Source organism: Helicoverpa armigera, chromosome 5 (genome assembly GCF_030705265.1).
Source record: "Helicoverpa armigera isolate CAAS_96S chromosome 5, ASM3070526v1, whole genome shotgun sequence".
Classification (NCBI taxonomy): domain Eukaryota; kingdom Metazoa; phylum Arthropoda; class Insecta; order Lepidoptera; family Noctuidae; genus Helicoverpa; species Helicoverpa armigera.
In genome coordinates, this window is record NC_087124.1 from 4767436 (window position 1) to 4781825 (window position 14390).

The 14390-nt window shown below is 36.0% G+C and overlaps 2 protein-coding genes across 3 annotated transcripts in view; one reads left to right on the top strand and one right to left on the bottom strand.

The window, feature by feature from the left end:
- The window catches only part of LOC110370411 (serine/threonine-protein phosphatase 2A regulatory subunit B'' subunit beta), a 128381-nt gene that overhangs the window by 94073 nt on the left and 19918 nt on the right, over positions 1-14390 (top strand). For both annotated transcript variants that reach the window (XM_021326202.3, XM_021326210.3), the window contains exon 2: positions 7937-8146. In XM_021326202.3, the coding sequence (XP_021181877.3) occupies positions 7937-8146 (210 nt within the window). The remainder of the gene's footprint in view (positions 1-7936; positions 8147-14390) is intronic.
- The window catches only part of LOC110370634 (MYND-type zinc finger-containing chromatin reader ZMYND8), a 64657-nt gene continuing 51284 nt past the window's right edge, over positions 1018-14390 (bottom strand). The window contains exon 23 of the mRNA XM_064034663.1: positions 1018-1035. The gene's annotated coding sequence lies outside the window, so the exon portion shown is untranslated. The remainder of the gene's footprint in view (positions 1036-14390) is intronic.

The following is a 14390-nucleotide window of genomic DNA, read 5'->3' on the forward strand; positions in this document are numbered from 1 at the left end:
TTTGAGAGATGGAAGATGAAAATATGCTGCGCCGACCCAGAATATAATTTGGATAAGGGTATGAGAATCATGACGATGTTTTTGTTTGTTGTTGTTGATCACGAAAGCACTGAATTTGTGTAACATATCTCAATAGGTTCATTTAACTCATATCGCGGTTGATGTAAAACTACTCCGATCGATTTGTAAGAAGACACTAAATAATCTTGATTTTCTTATTCAGTTTTCAAAGGCTTCTCATGAAGTAGACTTTTTTCACAGTTTTCTATAAAGTTACAAGTTTCGCGAGAGCCGCGCAAAGTAAGTTATCTGTCTTGTTAAATTCAATTTAAACACTGTCTACCAACGCGCATATTTTATGAAAAGAGTATACCGTGATTTATTCATTAATAATTGTATCAAGTTTGGGTTAAATAAGCAGCTTCTTTAAAGTTAGCTACGATAGTTTACAATATTGTATCAAACTAATGTTGCCGCTCTGACAAAATTATACTCAATTTATCACAACATCACTTACAGTTCATTTATTTATCAAAATCAGTTGAACAAACAGTAAAAAAGGTTTACTTTTTCTAATGTTATTTTAAATGGAGTATAGGTTCTACGCATACGCTAAGTTATTCGAATGGAACTGTATTTTGATATTTTAATCTTATTCCTAAATGGCATCCTGTTCCCATTTCTAAGTACGGCCATTAAAATTTATTTAAATAAAGAACATAGTAGTATGTTGTGTAAAAAGAGTTCGGCGAAACGAGGTATTTTCAGCCAGTGTTTTTAGAAATTAAATTGAGTCCACTAATTAAACCTTTCCTCCGTACTCGTCGGGCTTATAATATTTCTCCGTATAAAATAATTATATTTTTACGACTACCACACAAACTTTGTGTCTTAGAACTAATTTATTTTGCTTTTACAGCGAATTTGTTTTATTTTGGTCTTCATTTTTATACTCTTTCTTATTATTCCCGTGGGTGGTAAGGGAACGGTGTGACGATCAGTGGGCACGCACGCCAGAATCACAATGATATTTACCTGAGTACCGAAGTACTACTGAATCTTGTATTTAAAGCAGAAAACAAAACCGTATCGAGGGACTTACAGACGTTTAAAAATAGATCCTTGATGATTGACCATCAACCTAGAATTATAAAGATAAGGGTGAAACCTTTAGAAGAAGCCAGTCAATTAAACAAAATTAAAATGAACAGCTATTAAAGAAACCAGTACCTATATACATTCTACTAAATCATAAATCTGGTAGAGAAAGTACTAAGTATGTAGTTAATTCCAAAAGCTATAAAATAAGGCATAGATTTAATTGATACTGGATATAACTTGCCATTAAGCTAACTCATAAAACCAAAACATAATTAAAACTTGAAACTCAAGTAATAAAACAATCTTAACTTAACCAATGAGTATGTACCTAATAAATATCAAAGAGGGGAAATCTTTTCATTGGAAAATGTATATTGATATGTATACAACGTAGGCAGGATAATATAGAGGTAAGTTATAATAGGTATGTGAAAGTTTAACCTTTTCACCGCCACGCCATATCGGTATTCCTATGCCCTGTACGCCAAGCCCGAAAATCTTAATTAAATATCTACTAAAAAATACATAAAAGTAATGATTTAATAGGTTTATTTTGTATTTTTCTGCGACCTGTTTTTTGTCGAGTATAGCCGTCGTTGGCGCACAGGGCACGCTTGCTCATGTCGGCTATAGCCGACATTGGCGTTCAAAAGGTTAAATTAATAAAACTGATAAATATTGATAAAACATTCCAAATATCAAAAAGTCGACGTTTCCATTTGAATACTATATTTAAGATACCATTGAAAACCATATTCATAGATGTTTCATCTCACAAAAGCGGATGATCCATACTTGTGTGGGTAAATGTATATAGTCATTGTATGATTCGACATCTAAGCCACTACTGAGCGCTCCCTTACGCTTACAAATACAATAAATATAGCTCACATATGTATACTGAAGTAAAACATAAGTATATCTCCATATGTGTATTGTGTCTTAAAAGTTACAAGTGGTTATAGTTATAGTGGTTACAATAAGTAGACCTAACCAAAAGAGTTTTAAAGATCAAACCCAAAATGTTACCAAAACGAAGAATTACAATTTCGGACTGTCAAAAAGTTATCAGATGGCTCGTCTTTTCCTACAATATTTAATACTACATTTACTTGTTTTTCCTGGTGTATGCTTTGTTGGTTGTCCTTAAATAAATAAATAAATACCACTTATAAATCTCGTATCAATCTAGCTATCGAAAATAATAAATTAAAAACAATAAGTGAGGAAACAATGATGAATGGTCTCGTTCATTAACATATGCCTTATACAAATGAGCCGATTATATTGTCATATTGGTCGGATATCGGATTAATTGAATTGTTTTGGCAAGAAACAGGTGCTAATGATTAATGCGCCGTGGGATGATAATGTGATTGACCGGTTAAGGCTGATGCACATGGTTCTAGTTGGTGTGAAAACTAAATATTACTCTCTGTAATATACAGTTAAAGCACTACAGTTTCTTAGAAGTTATTTTCAAACTACTGGAAGTCCCTTCCCTCTTTTTCCATATCTCTGTTTAGGTCGAACCTTAAACCAAAAAACATTGACAAATTACACTCGGTTGCACCATTTGATCATAATTTTCAGTTGTCAAAGCGACCATTTGACCAACAGGCGGCCATTTCACAGCTAGTCATAGCTTAGGTTTTGTTCCACCCTTCATTGATCATTGCATGGTTTACTTGCAATATTTTCCTCCAGCTGAAGCTATTTGACTATTTCTAGGTCAAGCTTCAGTCAGAATGTGTTAAATCCAGTAGAATCGTGTGCACGGCTCCTTATTCAGTCGGCACTAACAGCGTAGGCGTATTGGTCATTTGGTTTATTTTCTAACATACAACATGTTACGGCATTCCGTTTCATTATATTGGAAAACAATATCTGAGCTGGTCGGGTTACCTTTTGTGGTTACAGCAGCTTCAAGATTAATGAGTTCGTTAGACAGAATTATGTTCTGTGGTTACAGTATTTTGTGGGTAGCTTTATGATTTTGTTGACAGACAGATATTATTAGGTACCTATTATTTTTTTTTGTCGAGACATGTCTCATTAGTGTAGGTCGGAGTTAGGTTTCTTATTTCGATAATATTGACAAGATTATCTTGTCTTGTTACTTACGGTGAATTACTTATTATGAGTTTGATTTGATATATCAGATTGATTAAATAAAAATAAAATAAAATACTTATTCTACGTATTCCATAATAGACACTAGGAATCTGTAGGAATCTATTATCTACATTGCGCCTTCAAGAAATCAAATGGCTAACTGCTTGAATAATTGTACGAAGAAAAAGAGTTTCAGGCAACTTTTTCCAAGTAATGAAATTTCTATTGAAAACCAATTGAATTTAATTGCCTGCCAGACTTTTCTTCCTGCCTTTATAGCAAAAGAAAATATTATAATATTTTATTGTGTGTTTTGATAAAGAATCTGCTTACGATCAATTTATATGGATGAATGTAACCTACACCTAGACTTAAGAGGATTTGTGGGAATGTCCTGTGAGACCTGACATTTTAAAGGAAAAAATAAGTATTGTGTTATGTTTACTTTATTGTATACTGTTCTCCGCAGCTCTACCTGCGTCGAAAAGAAAATGAAAGTATTTTTTTCTCAATTAGGCCTATACGACCTCTTTCAAAAAGTCGCTAAAAGAAGCTAAATGCACTAACACTATTTACTTCTAGCACCCTGAAAGCCCATGTCCTTTCTCAGGCCCTTGGCTGTGTACCTTTGGTTTAAAATCGGTTCAGTGCTTTGATGTGAAAGCTAAAAAGACAGAGTAAATTTCGCATATAAAATATTAGTAGGTACCGCAGAATTTTCTCATCTACATACTTACTGAAAGAAACTAGCTACACAGTTTAGTGGCGGTTTGTTGATCGTGAATACTTTGTGAGTAAACATGTGAACATCGCTGACCTTAAATAACCGCGAGAACTGATGGGGTCAGCTATTTGCAATGGAGGCCACACACTGGCCACTAACACAACTATAATGACGTAAACTAGTACACGCTAGTTTTCCTATGACAGTATTTACAGATATTATAATTAGGAAAAAAAATTTGGAGCGTTTGTTTTCCCAAAAGACTCGAAAACTACCGAACCAATTTAAAAAATCGTCGTTGGGAAGCTACACTATTCTCGACTCACATGGGCTAGGGGGAAGAAGTTTCAGAACTCAGAACGCAGGTGAAACCGCGGGAAAACTAATAAATAGTATATAATGTAATACTAGCTGTATTATACAAACTTCATCTGACTCTGGTAAAAAAGGCGTGAAAAATGAGGTAGCCGTACAAAAGGCTGAGCTGGTGATTGAGTCGTCTCGGCACCACCCACATGCTCAACACAAAAAAGTTTAAGGTCGCTTTTTGACTTCCCAGCATTGTAATTAACGTTGAAATGAATTTTCGGAGACCCACAGACTCATTCCGCAAAGTTTTGGAGGCGACACTGATTTATGCGTTTGTGTGAAAACCTAAAGAACAGCCCTCAGAGTAGTGTAGTAAAATTACAGTTATACTGTACCCGCACACTAAAGACTAATTAGTCGGCCGAGAGTTGGCCCAATGGGAGGTTTTTTTTAAAGAAAATCGAGAATTCAATCACAGCTTTTAATCGGTCTGATACCGGTCAAATACCTGATCGTTGTTATGTGCGCACTTCCATTCACCTGTTCTGATTTATAAGGCCGAACAAACTGTCGGCCGACTAAAAGTTTAAGCGGGTACTCGAAATAGTGTAGTAAAATAACAGTTCACAACATTCACCAGGAGAAATTCTTGTTGGAAATAATTCATGTTTTGCAAAAGTAATTTTCGTCCCCGACATTTTCTGTAATTGCGACATAATTTTCCGTTCTGAGGCCGCTCGAGTGATTATGATCTCAAAACAAAAAACTCTTGTTTACCGTTTCTTATTCAAAGTAATGAAGGCTTTATTATATTTGAGATGATAAACTTACTTCACTTTTTAGACAATATAAACTTTATTATCCACAATTTGAATTGTCAAAGTAGTCTATAGTCACGTAATCAAGCAAAAACAAAAAAGAATCTACAAATGAACGTTTGGACATACAAAGGTCGTATAAAGAACGGAAGAGCCTTAGGTATTAATTATTAAGTAATAGAATCACCAACATTAACAGGAAACTAGTTTGACAAAACAGATAAAAATACAATCTTAAGAGCGTCAATAGCTTTGGACTTGACCTCTTTCTATAAACACGGGTCTTAATAATGAGATCCATTATGAGAAGAACTTAGGAAATATTTTTTGCGAATCTTATTTATTCTGTAGGAAGACTAACCGGCATTATCCAGCGCGACCTTTGTCATGCTTTGTCTATATTATCTGTGCTATTGTTAAACTTCTGAACGACGACATTTCTGGCAAAGGCGCCGTCTCACTATGCCAAATATCACACCTATTTTTTTTATTGATACATTTTACAAAGTCGATGAACTTTTTGAGTAGGGCGTAAGAAAACACGTGGTGATGATGCACATAAGTAATTATACCTCATTCCTGATACGAGCATCCTTAGGCAACGCCTTCCCGTAGTCGGATAAAATATGTAGATGTTGCCTCACACCACACAAAGATTGATGTCGGGGTAAAAGAGTTTTTACAATCGGTTCAGTAGATTCGGAGATAACCCCTGCATTACACAAACTATACACAATTGCCTAGATTAATATCAACAATTTGTGTGTTAAACTGTTTGTAAAGGGTTCTACAGTGAAATGCTATCCGTGCCAATGCGTTGATAGGCGGCAGTTACCTACATCGGAATGTCAATACTAGCCAATGGAGAGTTGAATTAGTATCACTAACTAACCAACTGACTTTATGTTCTGAGTTTATATCTACTACCTATCTAGCAAACTTTTAGTTTAAATTAGGCTTTTTATCTCGGAAACTAAGATGTAAGATGGAATGGTTAGGGGTTACAGATTTGGAAAACATTAGTTTTATGACTTAATCTTTAATCTTAAGTGAAAATTTTACAAAAATCAAAACAAGTGAAAAGAATAAATATATTGCTGTTAAGTAAGCTTACTGACAAAAAGATACCTATATGAATTTGTTACTTAGGTACTTAACAAATTATATTAGCGACCAAAGACTGCTTTGGTAGATATTGTACCCTGAAAAAGAAAATGTGTGTTGTCTATAGCCTTTATATCCGCTGAAGACACTTTCAGTAAAAGCTTCAAGGATGAAAGAAAGTTATTAAACCGTAAGCATTGTATTTTTGCCTCATACACTTGGTAATATCAGACATTTGCAAATATTACAACCGCGGCTGCGAGTAAATGAAAACACACACACACACACACACACAAGTGCGTAGTGTGTATAAATAATACACGATGTGTTTTTTAGCTAGAAGTTATATGAACACTACGTATTTTCATAAAAGCCAATATACTTAGGTAAAGTTACCTGTACGTTTTTAAACGGTCATATAAAGGCGTCTAAGCGTACTAAATTATGCAAGTATTTTCTTTGTGGTTATAAAGAAATAATATTGAAGAAGGAGCATGATAGGTACCAGGTACCTAGGTTCTAAACGAAAATAATAAAGATCGTGAGATAATCCTCATATTACCTAAGCATAAAACGTTTACTTATGCCTTTTGTTTAACAGTTATGACGAAGCCTTTGGCCGTCTACATACGTTCTATTACAATACTCGGTCCAGATAAACACACGTGATTCAATGATAAGTCATTTCATCAAATCCATATTAACTCCCACAAAGTCTGAAGTCTGAACTAACCCAAAGCCAAATCAGTTGATTCAGATAAATCAATTTATTTCTGTAACATTACAAATAGGAATCTGTCGCTCAACCCGTCGGATGTCCTACAATAACTAGAAAAGATATGATGGTAGACATTTATCAGAACCGCTGAGGAAGGAAAGATGAACGGAGATGCCGTAAGGCAGGTCCGTCAGGCGCCTTCTGCTAGGTCCGATACGTACGGTACGTGACCAAAACGGTGTTTGAACCTTGACACAATCGATGATTTTTGGTTTTATCAAAAAATCTTGGATACCGAAGAAGGCGTATGATGAGTAGCCGGTACCGTTCCTCGTCCGCCGAACGCCCACATTATGGCAACTTTACTTTCTTAAGAGATTTTCCGTTGTGACATCTCCGCTCGTCATTTTGTTCTCCATGATCAGAACGTTTCTATTTCATCGCTGGCTCGACAGGCGGTCTGGGAAAATATCAACAGTCCTACACGCAATAAATCAGACTTGCGACTTACCTCACACACGCCATTAAATACTCCTATTTCTTTGGATAAAAGTTGTGGTAGAGATTCTTACTACTTAGTGAAAATATATAGAAGATACGTTTGTTGTTTATAGACTCAGCTACAGGATTTATACGGCAGTGTCCCTGAATAGAATGTAAGCTTTTCGTAAACCCTGTCACTGCAAAATAAATAAGCAATCTGAGACTAACCGAAGCTTTGCGAGTGTCGCGTAACTTCGCTTTTACTACTTTACCGCGATTTTATCTTCAGTGTGAGAGGACACATTGGTATATTATTAAATGGTTATAGGTACTACCACAGATTACTGTAATAGTTACTTCGCAACTACTAGTCTGGATTCTTAAGTTTTAATACTAATTTGAGACTTTTGATTATCATTGAATAACTCTCTAGTCTTCATTGATACTTGTTTAGTCATCCAAATCAATGATGACGTTACTACGCACAGTTCCATGGTCTACCAGCCACTTATTTAACTGTCATATTTGTTACACCAATACTAAATCTTGTTCTATCTTCCACAGAGTTATGCCGCCTCCACACCTCCGAAGCCCGCGTCAGCGCCCCCTCACACGACGCTTCAGCGCAGCGTGCGAGGTGCAGCCAGCAGTGGCGCCCCCGCGCGCGTCATACCACGGTTCCACTTCCCCAAAGGCAGACCACCTCCTGGCCACCAGCAGGACCATGCGCTTCATAAAGTACAGTCTGCGTTCGCCACCTTCCCTAATAGTCAGGTGAGTAAATTAATAATATCGTCTAGTTAGCTATCTCCAAGTGTACCTTAATAATAGCCTGTCTACAGAGACAACAATAAATACCAAGATCTAACAACTCTTAAATCACAATCTTCTAATTACAATTACTTAGATACTTATCTTCAAATGTAATTAACCTCTTAATAATGTCATATGAAGCGCCTAACTGCTCACGGGTACTCCTAAATCCCAAATTTTATTGTCATTATAAGACTTCTGAACATGTAATTGTCATTCAACAATATAATTACTTCTAATAAGAGTACTTCGTAAATAAGAATAAGATTTCTTAGAAATCAATTTGGTAGGATCATGACGAGTCGCTGAAGACTCAGTATCGTTAAATTACTTTCTCAGCTTAACGAGGCCTCCAAGTTTCTCCGTCGAACTTTTCGAGACGAAAACTTTTCAACGCAAACATAAAATATGTAGAAATGTTATTCAAATTCTGAAGATATCATCTTGACCCAATAAGACTTTCGGAATTACCTAATTAGGGTTCAGGTTTGAAAGTTCGTGAGATTTACAATTCCAGTAACTTTGAGGAGTAATTACCGAAATAAGTGTGAATTTGTAGAGTATAAAAGTATATAAATGACAGTATGCTAAATAATGTGATAGAATAAAGAAAACGCAGTTTGATTAGGGTACACTTCTGAAGCATCAGCATGAAATACATGACAATGATGCGACGTAAATCATTATTTTAGCCGATTCGTAATCGATCCAACCGAACTAATCATCGGTCTATTTGAAAGAGCAATCCATTAATATTATTGGCACGATCGCGACATTTATGTAGGTACTTAAATTTAGACGCCATGTCAATCAATTTCGCTGTTGCAACAAACTGACCTTTTGATTGGTTTCAATATGAAGATGGCTGTTTGATCGTATCGTTTAAAATTAAGCCGTTAAGGGTAATGTCGGATTAAGCATACAAATGTTATCTGCACGGTCGATGGAGCGAGAGTATCGACGAAACCTCCACGGGCTCGTAAAAAAACAATTTTCGTACCAAACAGCCCTAAACCGAATCGATAAATCCAATCTAGTACAAATTCCGTTTAAGCTTCGGATTTGCATTTGCCGAATTTACGATGTTAACGCAAAATCTGACGCGATTATATTACACGTCCAAATAATATTATGCGTGAGCACAACCGTTTATTTTGTTACATTTTGTCTTCTAAGAGTTTTTTCTGTTTTCTTTCATGCAGTTACGGTTTTTGCAGTAATCCTTTTTGCACAGTAGACTGAAGATAAAGAATAAGCAATGAAAAAAACTAACGGCTCAACGCGAACCATTGCTAAATTACCGCAAAAACTGCCAGATATTGCTCAGAGACAACGACAAAGGGACACGCCATTCAATATACATGACATGACAAATATACGACACATATATCAACTCCAGACGTAGAATTCGTCATATTTCAATAATTTCGTCGAAAAAAAAACAATCTGAGTTGGGTGACATCCAAATACGGTCATTTTGCCGGCGAGCGTCCTCTGGCGGATATTTTATGTAATTGGACGAAGAAGGCCGAAACTCGGTTAGCCACGGCTATTGAATGGCCCTACCTCGAACCGATTTGTTCAACGATATGTGATAGATAGTCAGATTGGCTGAAATAGGGATATTTTCGGAAATATAGTCCAGAAATGAGATTTGGTAAGAGAACAATGGAGATAATTTATGGTTTATTGGAAAAACAAACTGAGTTTTGTTTTTCTTGTGAGAACCCGTAGAATTATTTTTTCTTTGCCATTAATAGCAAAAATATTTAGATAAATACGTAGTTGGAAAAAATTCCAAGCAACATAATATAGTCCAACTCTTTCTCGGATAGAATTATGCTTACTGCTCGCCACCAGCTGCATCTCATCACGTATTAAAATTCAATATTGGGGAATCCAAAACACGACAAATAAAATATTAAATCTTAAACCAAAGTACGAGATCTCTAGCACTAGCTTCAATACTTCGAAATGCAAATACGGCGAGAAATGCTTATCTGTTGGTCTGTTGAGCTAAGTTTCCATACAAGGGTATCGGCACGACGCGCCGCAAAAGGCATGCCAATACTCAAATGTTTAGATAACCTAATAAGTGGAGGTCTAGAGAAAGATCTTCAATGTCGGTAAACTTTAAAGCAAGATGTTATGCGAAATAAAACATGGTCGACATCCAAATGTTAAAGAAATAAATGGCGAAACTTTTTAAATGTATGTCTAGCTGCTAAAACATTATTTCCTAGGATACATTAATTTTGTAATCTGAGATAGTTTATTATGTTACAAATAAAATAAATGGGACAGATATGAAACATTATAATGAATAACAAAATGAATTCGTTGAAATATGACATTATTTGCGAATTATTTGTATTTTATGACATCTCTTAGGAACATTGACGCAAATGATCTAGCTAGGCGAACAATTTTTTGACTGAATTATGGGAACGCGCTTAGAATTGTGACAAACTTTGGTCTAGTAGTCGGATGTCTAGCATTTGACATGACAGGCAGCAAAAGTGAAATTTTATCTGTGGGCACGGTCGTGTTCCCGCCAAGATGAGTCAAACGACGTACATTTTTGCAAACTATGCTTTACTCTTTGGCTTTACTAAAGTTTTACTTTAACTAAAAATGTATTCTATTTCGCAATATAGAAATCAACTATTAGGTACAATAGTCCAGTTGTTCCACATAGGAGAAATTAAATTTTAATGGCGATAATGTTGACATGTGTCATGGCTGGACTCGTGCCAAATAAAGCTGACGTAAATCACGAATTAGTGACGCGTTGACAGACAGACATTGATATAACTACGTTATTATACGAATATTACAATGTTCATTGTACTGTCTTTATTTCGGAGGAGATGGCACAGCTGTCCAAAGGTATGGACGGTGTTTCCGACAAATTGACAAAAAAAATCCAAATAAACGTTTAATTTGTCGAATTTCTTAGTTCCTTGTGAAAAAGCTTTACCTAAGTCAATACAAGTACATATTATATATTTTGATACATCTTTATATAGGTACTTCATGATTCTGTACCTAAAGCATACTCCTTCTTAGTAGCAATGATTGCATGTCAAAATGATGACGCATTTAGACAATGCCATAACATGCGCGAGAGAAGTACATCAAAGTTTAAAACCCATCAATTTTACGGCAGTAAAGACGGTTTTCACATCTCGAGTATAAAAGCTAAAATACCGAACTTTATGTCTCAATATCCATGGAGTTTGTTGTCGATGGTCTACATGGGATTTTCAAAATAAAATGGAACCATATAAAATACACGCATATAAGAGTTGTTATTGAATTATATGTTTTTTTTTAGAGAACTATTTCGAAAGATATTCAATGCATTTCAACAATTTGGAGAGTTCTTCCAAGGGATTCCAATTAGGTCACTATATTGGTTGTGAATGACCGCCTGTAATTGCAATATGCACTATTTCGATAATTTAACGATGATTCAGTTCTCAAGTACCTACTATGATGCCCTCGCTGGTTCCGCGAACAGATTTCCATCAAAGTTGCCATAAACGTCCTGTTCATATATTTTATACTTAGTATACAGATAATAAACTGAAGTCATAGTAATCTTCGGGGAATTATTACTTTAAAACATAATTTAATTATATCAATAGTTTCTGAAAATGGGTAAACAAATACATAGTTACTGCCATTTGAACATCCTTTGCAGTCGTTACTCGTAGTCAGAAGAAAGAAAGGGAAGCAAGAAAATCTGTCAACCAGTCTTACCAAGGAATAATGGGTTGCCCGGGTTGAGGAGGTCAGATAGGCAGTCGCAACTTGTAAAACGCTATGTGCATCCAGTTAGATTGATTGATCCCAACATAGTTGGATAAAAGCTAGACAGATGATGAAATAATAACCAAAACCATTATCCAATTCTCTCTCAATTCAATTCTATTCTATTCACAAACCTAATTATATAACTCCATTGCTGCCTCCATTCTCGTTATCACGGCAATCAAGCAGGTAGCGGAATCATTAATATCCCCCAAACACGAGTATTCACGTCACACACAACAGCGATACATCAAGTCTCGGTGGACCATTACCCGTATAAGAGCACTCTCACACTGCGAACTTTAGTCGCCCGATAGTTTGATCGTTCTCTCTCTCAAATTAGTACGGAGATGGATAACAACGATCAGGTATTAGATAGGCCAGTATCAAACTGCAATAGGGTTTTATTAAGTTTAGACCACCAGCATCAAAACTGGAGCTTGATACCCCAACACTAGTAGACGACGACATAAACATCCGTTTTTTTTTTAAATAACTGTTCTTTTAACGATAGAATGTGAGAATACAGTTGTTTCAAGGAAACCTACGCTTATGCTATTGATGAACTTGGCATAAAAAGTTTGATTCGATTCACGATTCCGTCAGCCGTCAACAACCTATCAGCCGACAGTTTCGTTTTCAGTATGCTGTATACGGGAGCTCTTACTAGTATGCGCCGGTCCCGTTTTCAGTTTGAGTCAAGCGTGATCGTAACAACGGACGGCACATCGGGCTATCGGCCGATACTGCACTGGCGACGTGCCAGATCCGACCTTATGTTATTCTTGTATGTACCCTGTTCTCTAGTTATCTTCTAATGAGACAGCATTAAGTGTACTTGCTAGAAATATGGGATTTAGTCCCAATTTAAAAATAGGGGTGTTTTAAGTTTGACCGCTATGTGTCTCTTGAAAGGATGAACCGATTTCAATGATGGATTTTTCTTACATGAAGGTTTCAATACGACGATTTATGTTCTTATTATAACAATAACTGTGTCACCACAGTACTTTCATGTGAACATAAGAACATTTCTGACAAAATCTCCCGAATCACGAAACTAAGCACATTTCTGACACAAAAAATCTCCCGAATCGTCCCTTTTGAGAGAGTTTCACAAACAACACATTACCGTCCATTACCATAGGAAATCGACCATTTATCTTTATCCATGCGACATTTCTCTTCCAATCGCCCATGCAGATTCCCGTGGAAGCCGTTAAAATACTAAATGTACTATCCAAGTCAAAAAAAGAAGTACCTACCTATGCAGTTGGCTTTTGTTTTTGTCGGCGTAGTTTGCACTTCATAAAGCGTTGTTGGCTCACCCCGGCACGGGTAAACGACTATTTGCTTTACTAGTTCAGTTTGCACCAATATTCCACGCCTATCTATAATAGACGCTCCAAAACAACTTATAAACTGGGTTAGTTGCAGCTTTGTTCAAAGAAAATCGTTTGAAACTTGCGCGAATGACACGCGTACGTAAATGTTTTAAACTTAGATGTTTATTTGACGTAGATGTTTGGATGGATAGCTGGAAGTTTGTAACAATGGCACGTCAAAAACTGAACGGATTTTGATGAAACCTTACAGTAAAATAGCGTCAGGGAGTGAAGGAAACTTTTAAAACTGGATGCGGGAAATTACCGCCTCGGGACACGGGTGAAACCGTTGAGACCAGCTAGTGTCTTACGTCACCAGATTATGACTTTAAACCGATTTGATGTCTGAAACCTTACAAAGGTGCTTAAAATTAAGGCAAATATAGGTACAATGTTAATACTCTGAAACAAGGTTTTGGTCAGCTTCTGAAGATGTATGGGCACTTGGGGTCTCGGATGACATCATTGACTGAAACAATCTACCGCTTCTGTTGTACTGTGAATCATAAGCTTTAACACTTTATGTGTGGCAGAAGTAATTTAACATTAATTTATGTGAAACGTCCAACAGTCACGGCAACCTTGACCATAGCCACAAAATAAAACAAAACTGTACCTTTAGTTTCTTACAGTTCTTACAGCAAACAAGAGAAAATAAATATTTAACTACTTCTTAGTATTTTTATACAAAGCATATTAATTACTTCAAAGCTTCACTTTCACTAGATCAACTAAATGATTAGAATTTATTCTCCGCCATCAAAAGAAACCGCTTACATTTCAATTACGATAGTATCGCTACAGTTAAGTGAACAATCGCGTTATGAAAACTAATTACATTCTGTAATAAAGATGGAGATATACCGTGACAAGTTTTCTATGAGAATTACATTGCTGGTTGATTGACTTCCGTGGATGAAAGAGTTGAAGAAAAATTGGAAATGGAAAGTGAATTAGATGAAGAGAAACTAACATGCTATATTCGACTGTCGGAACCCTGACGC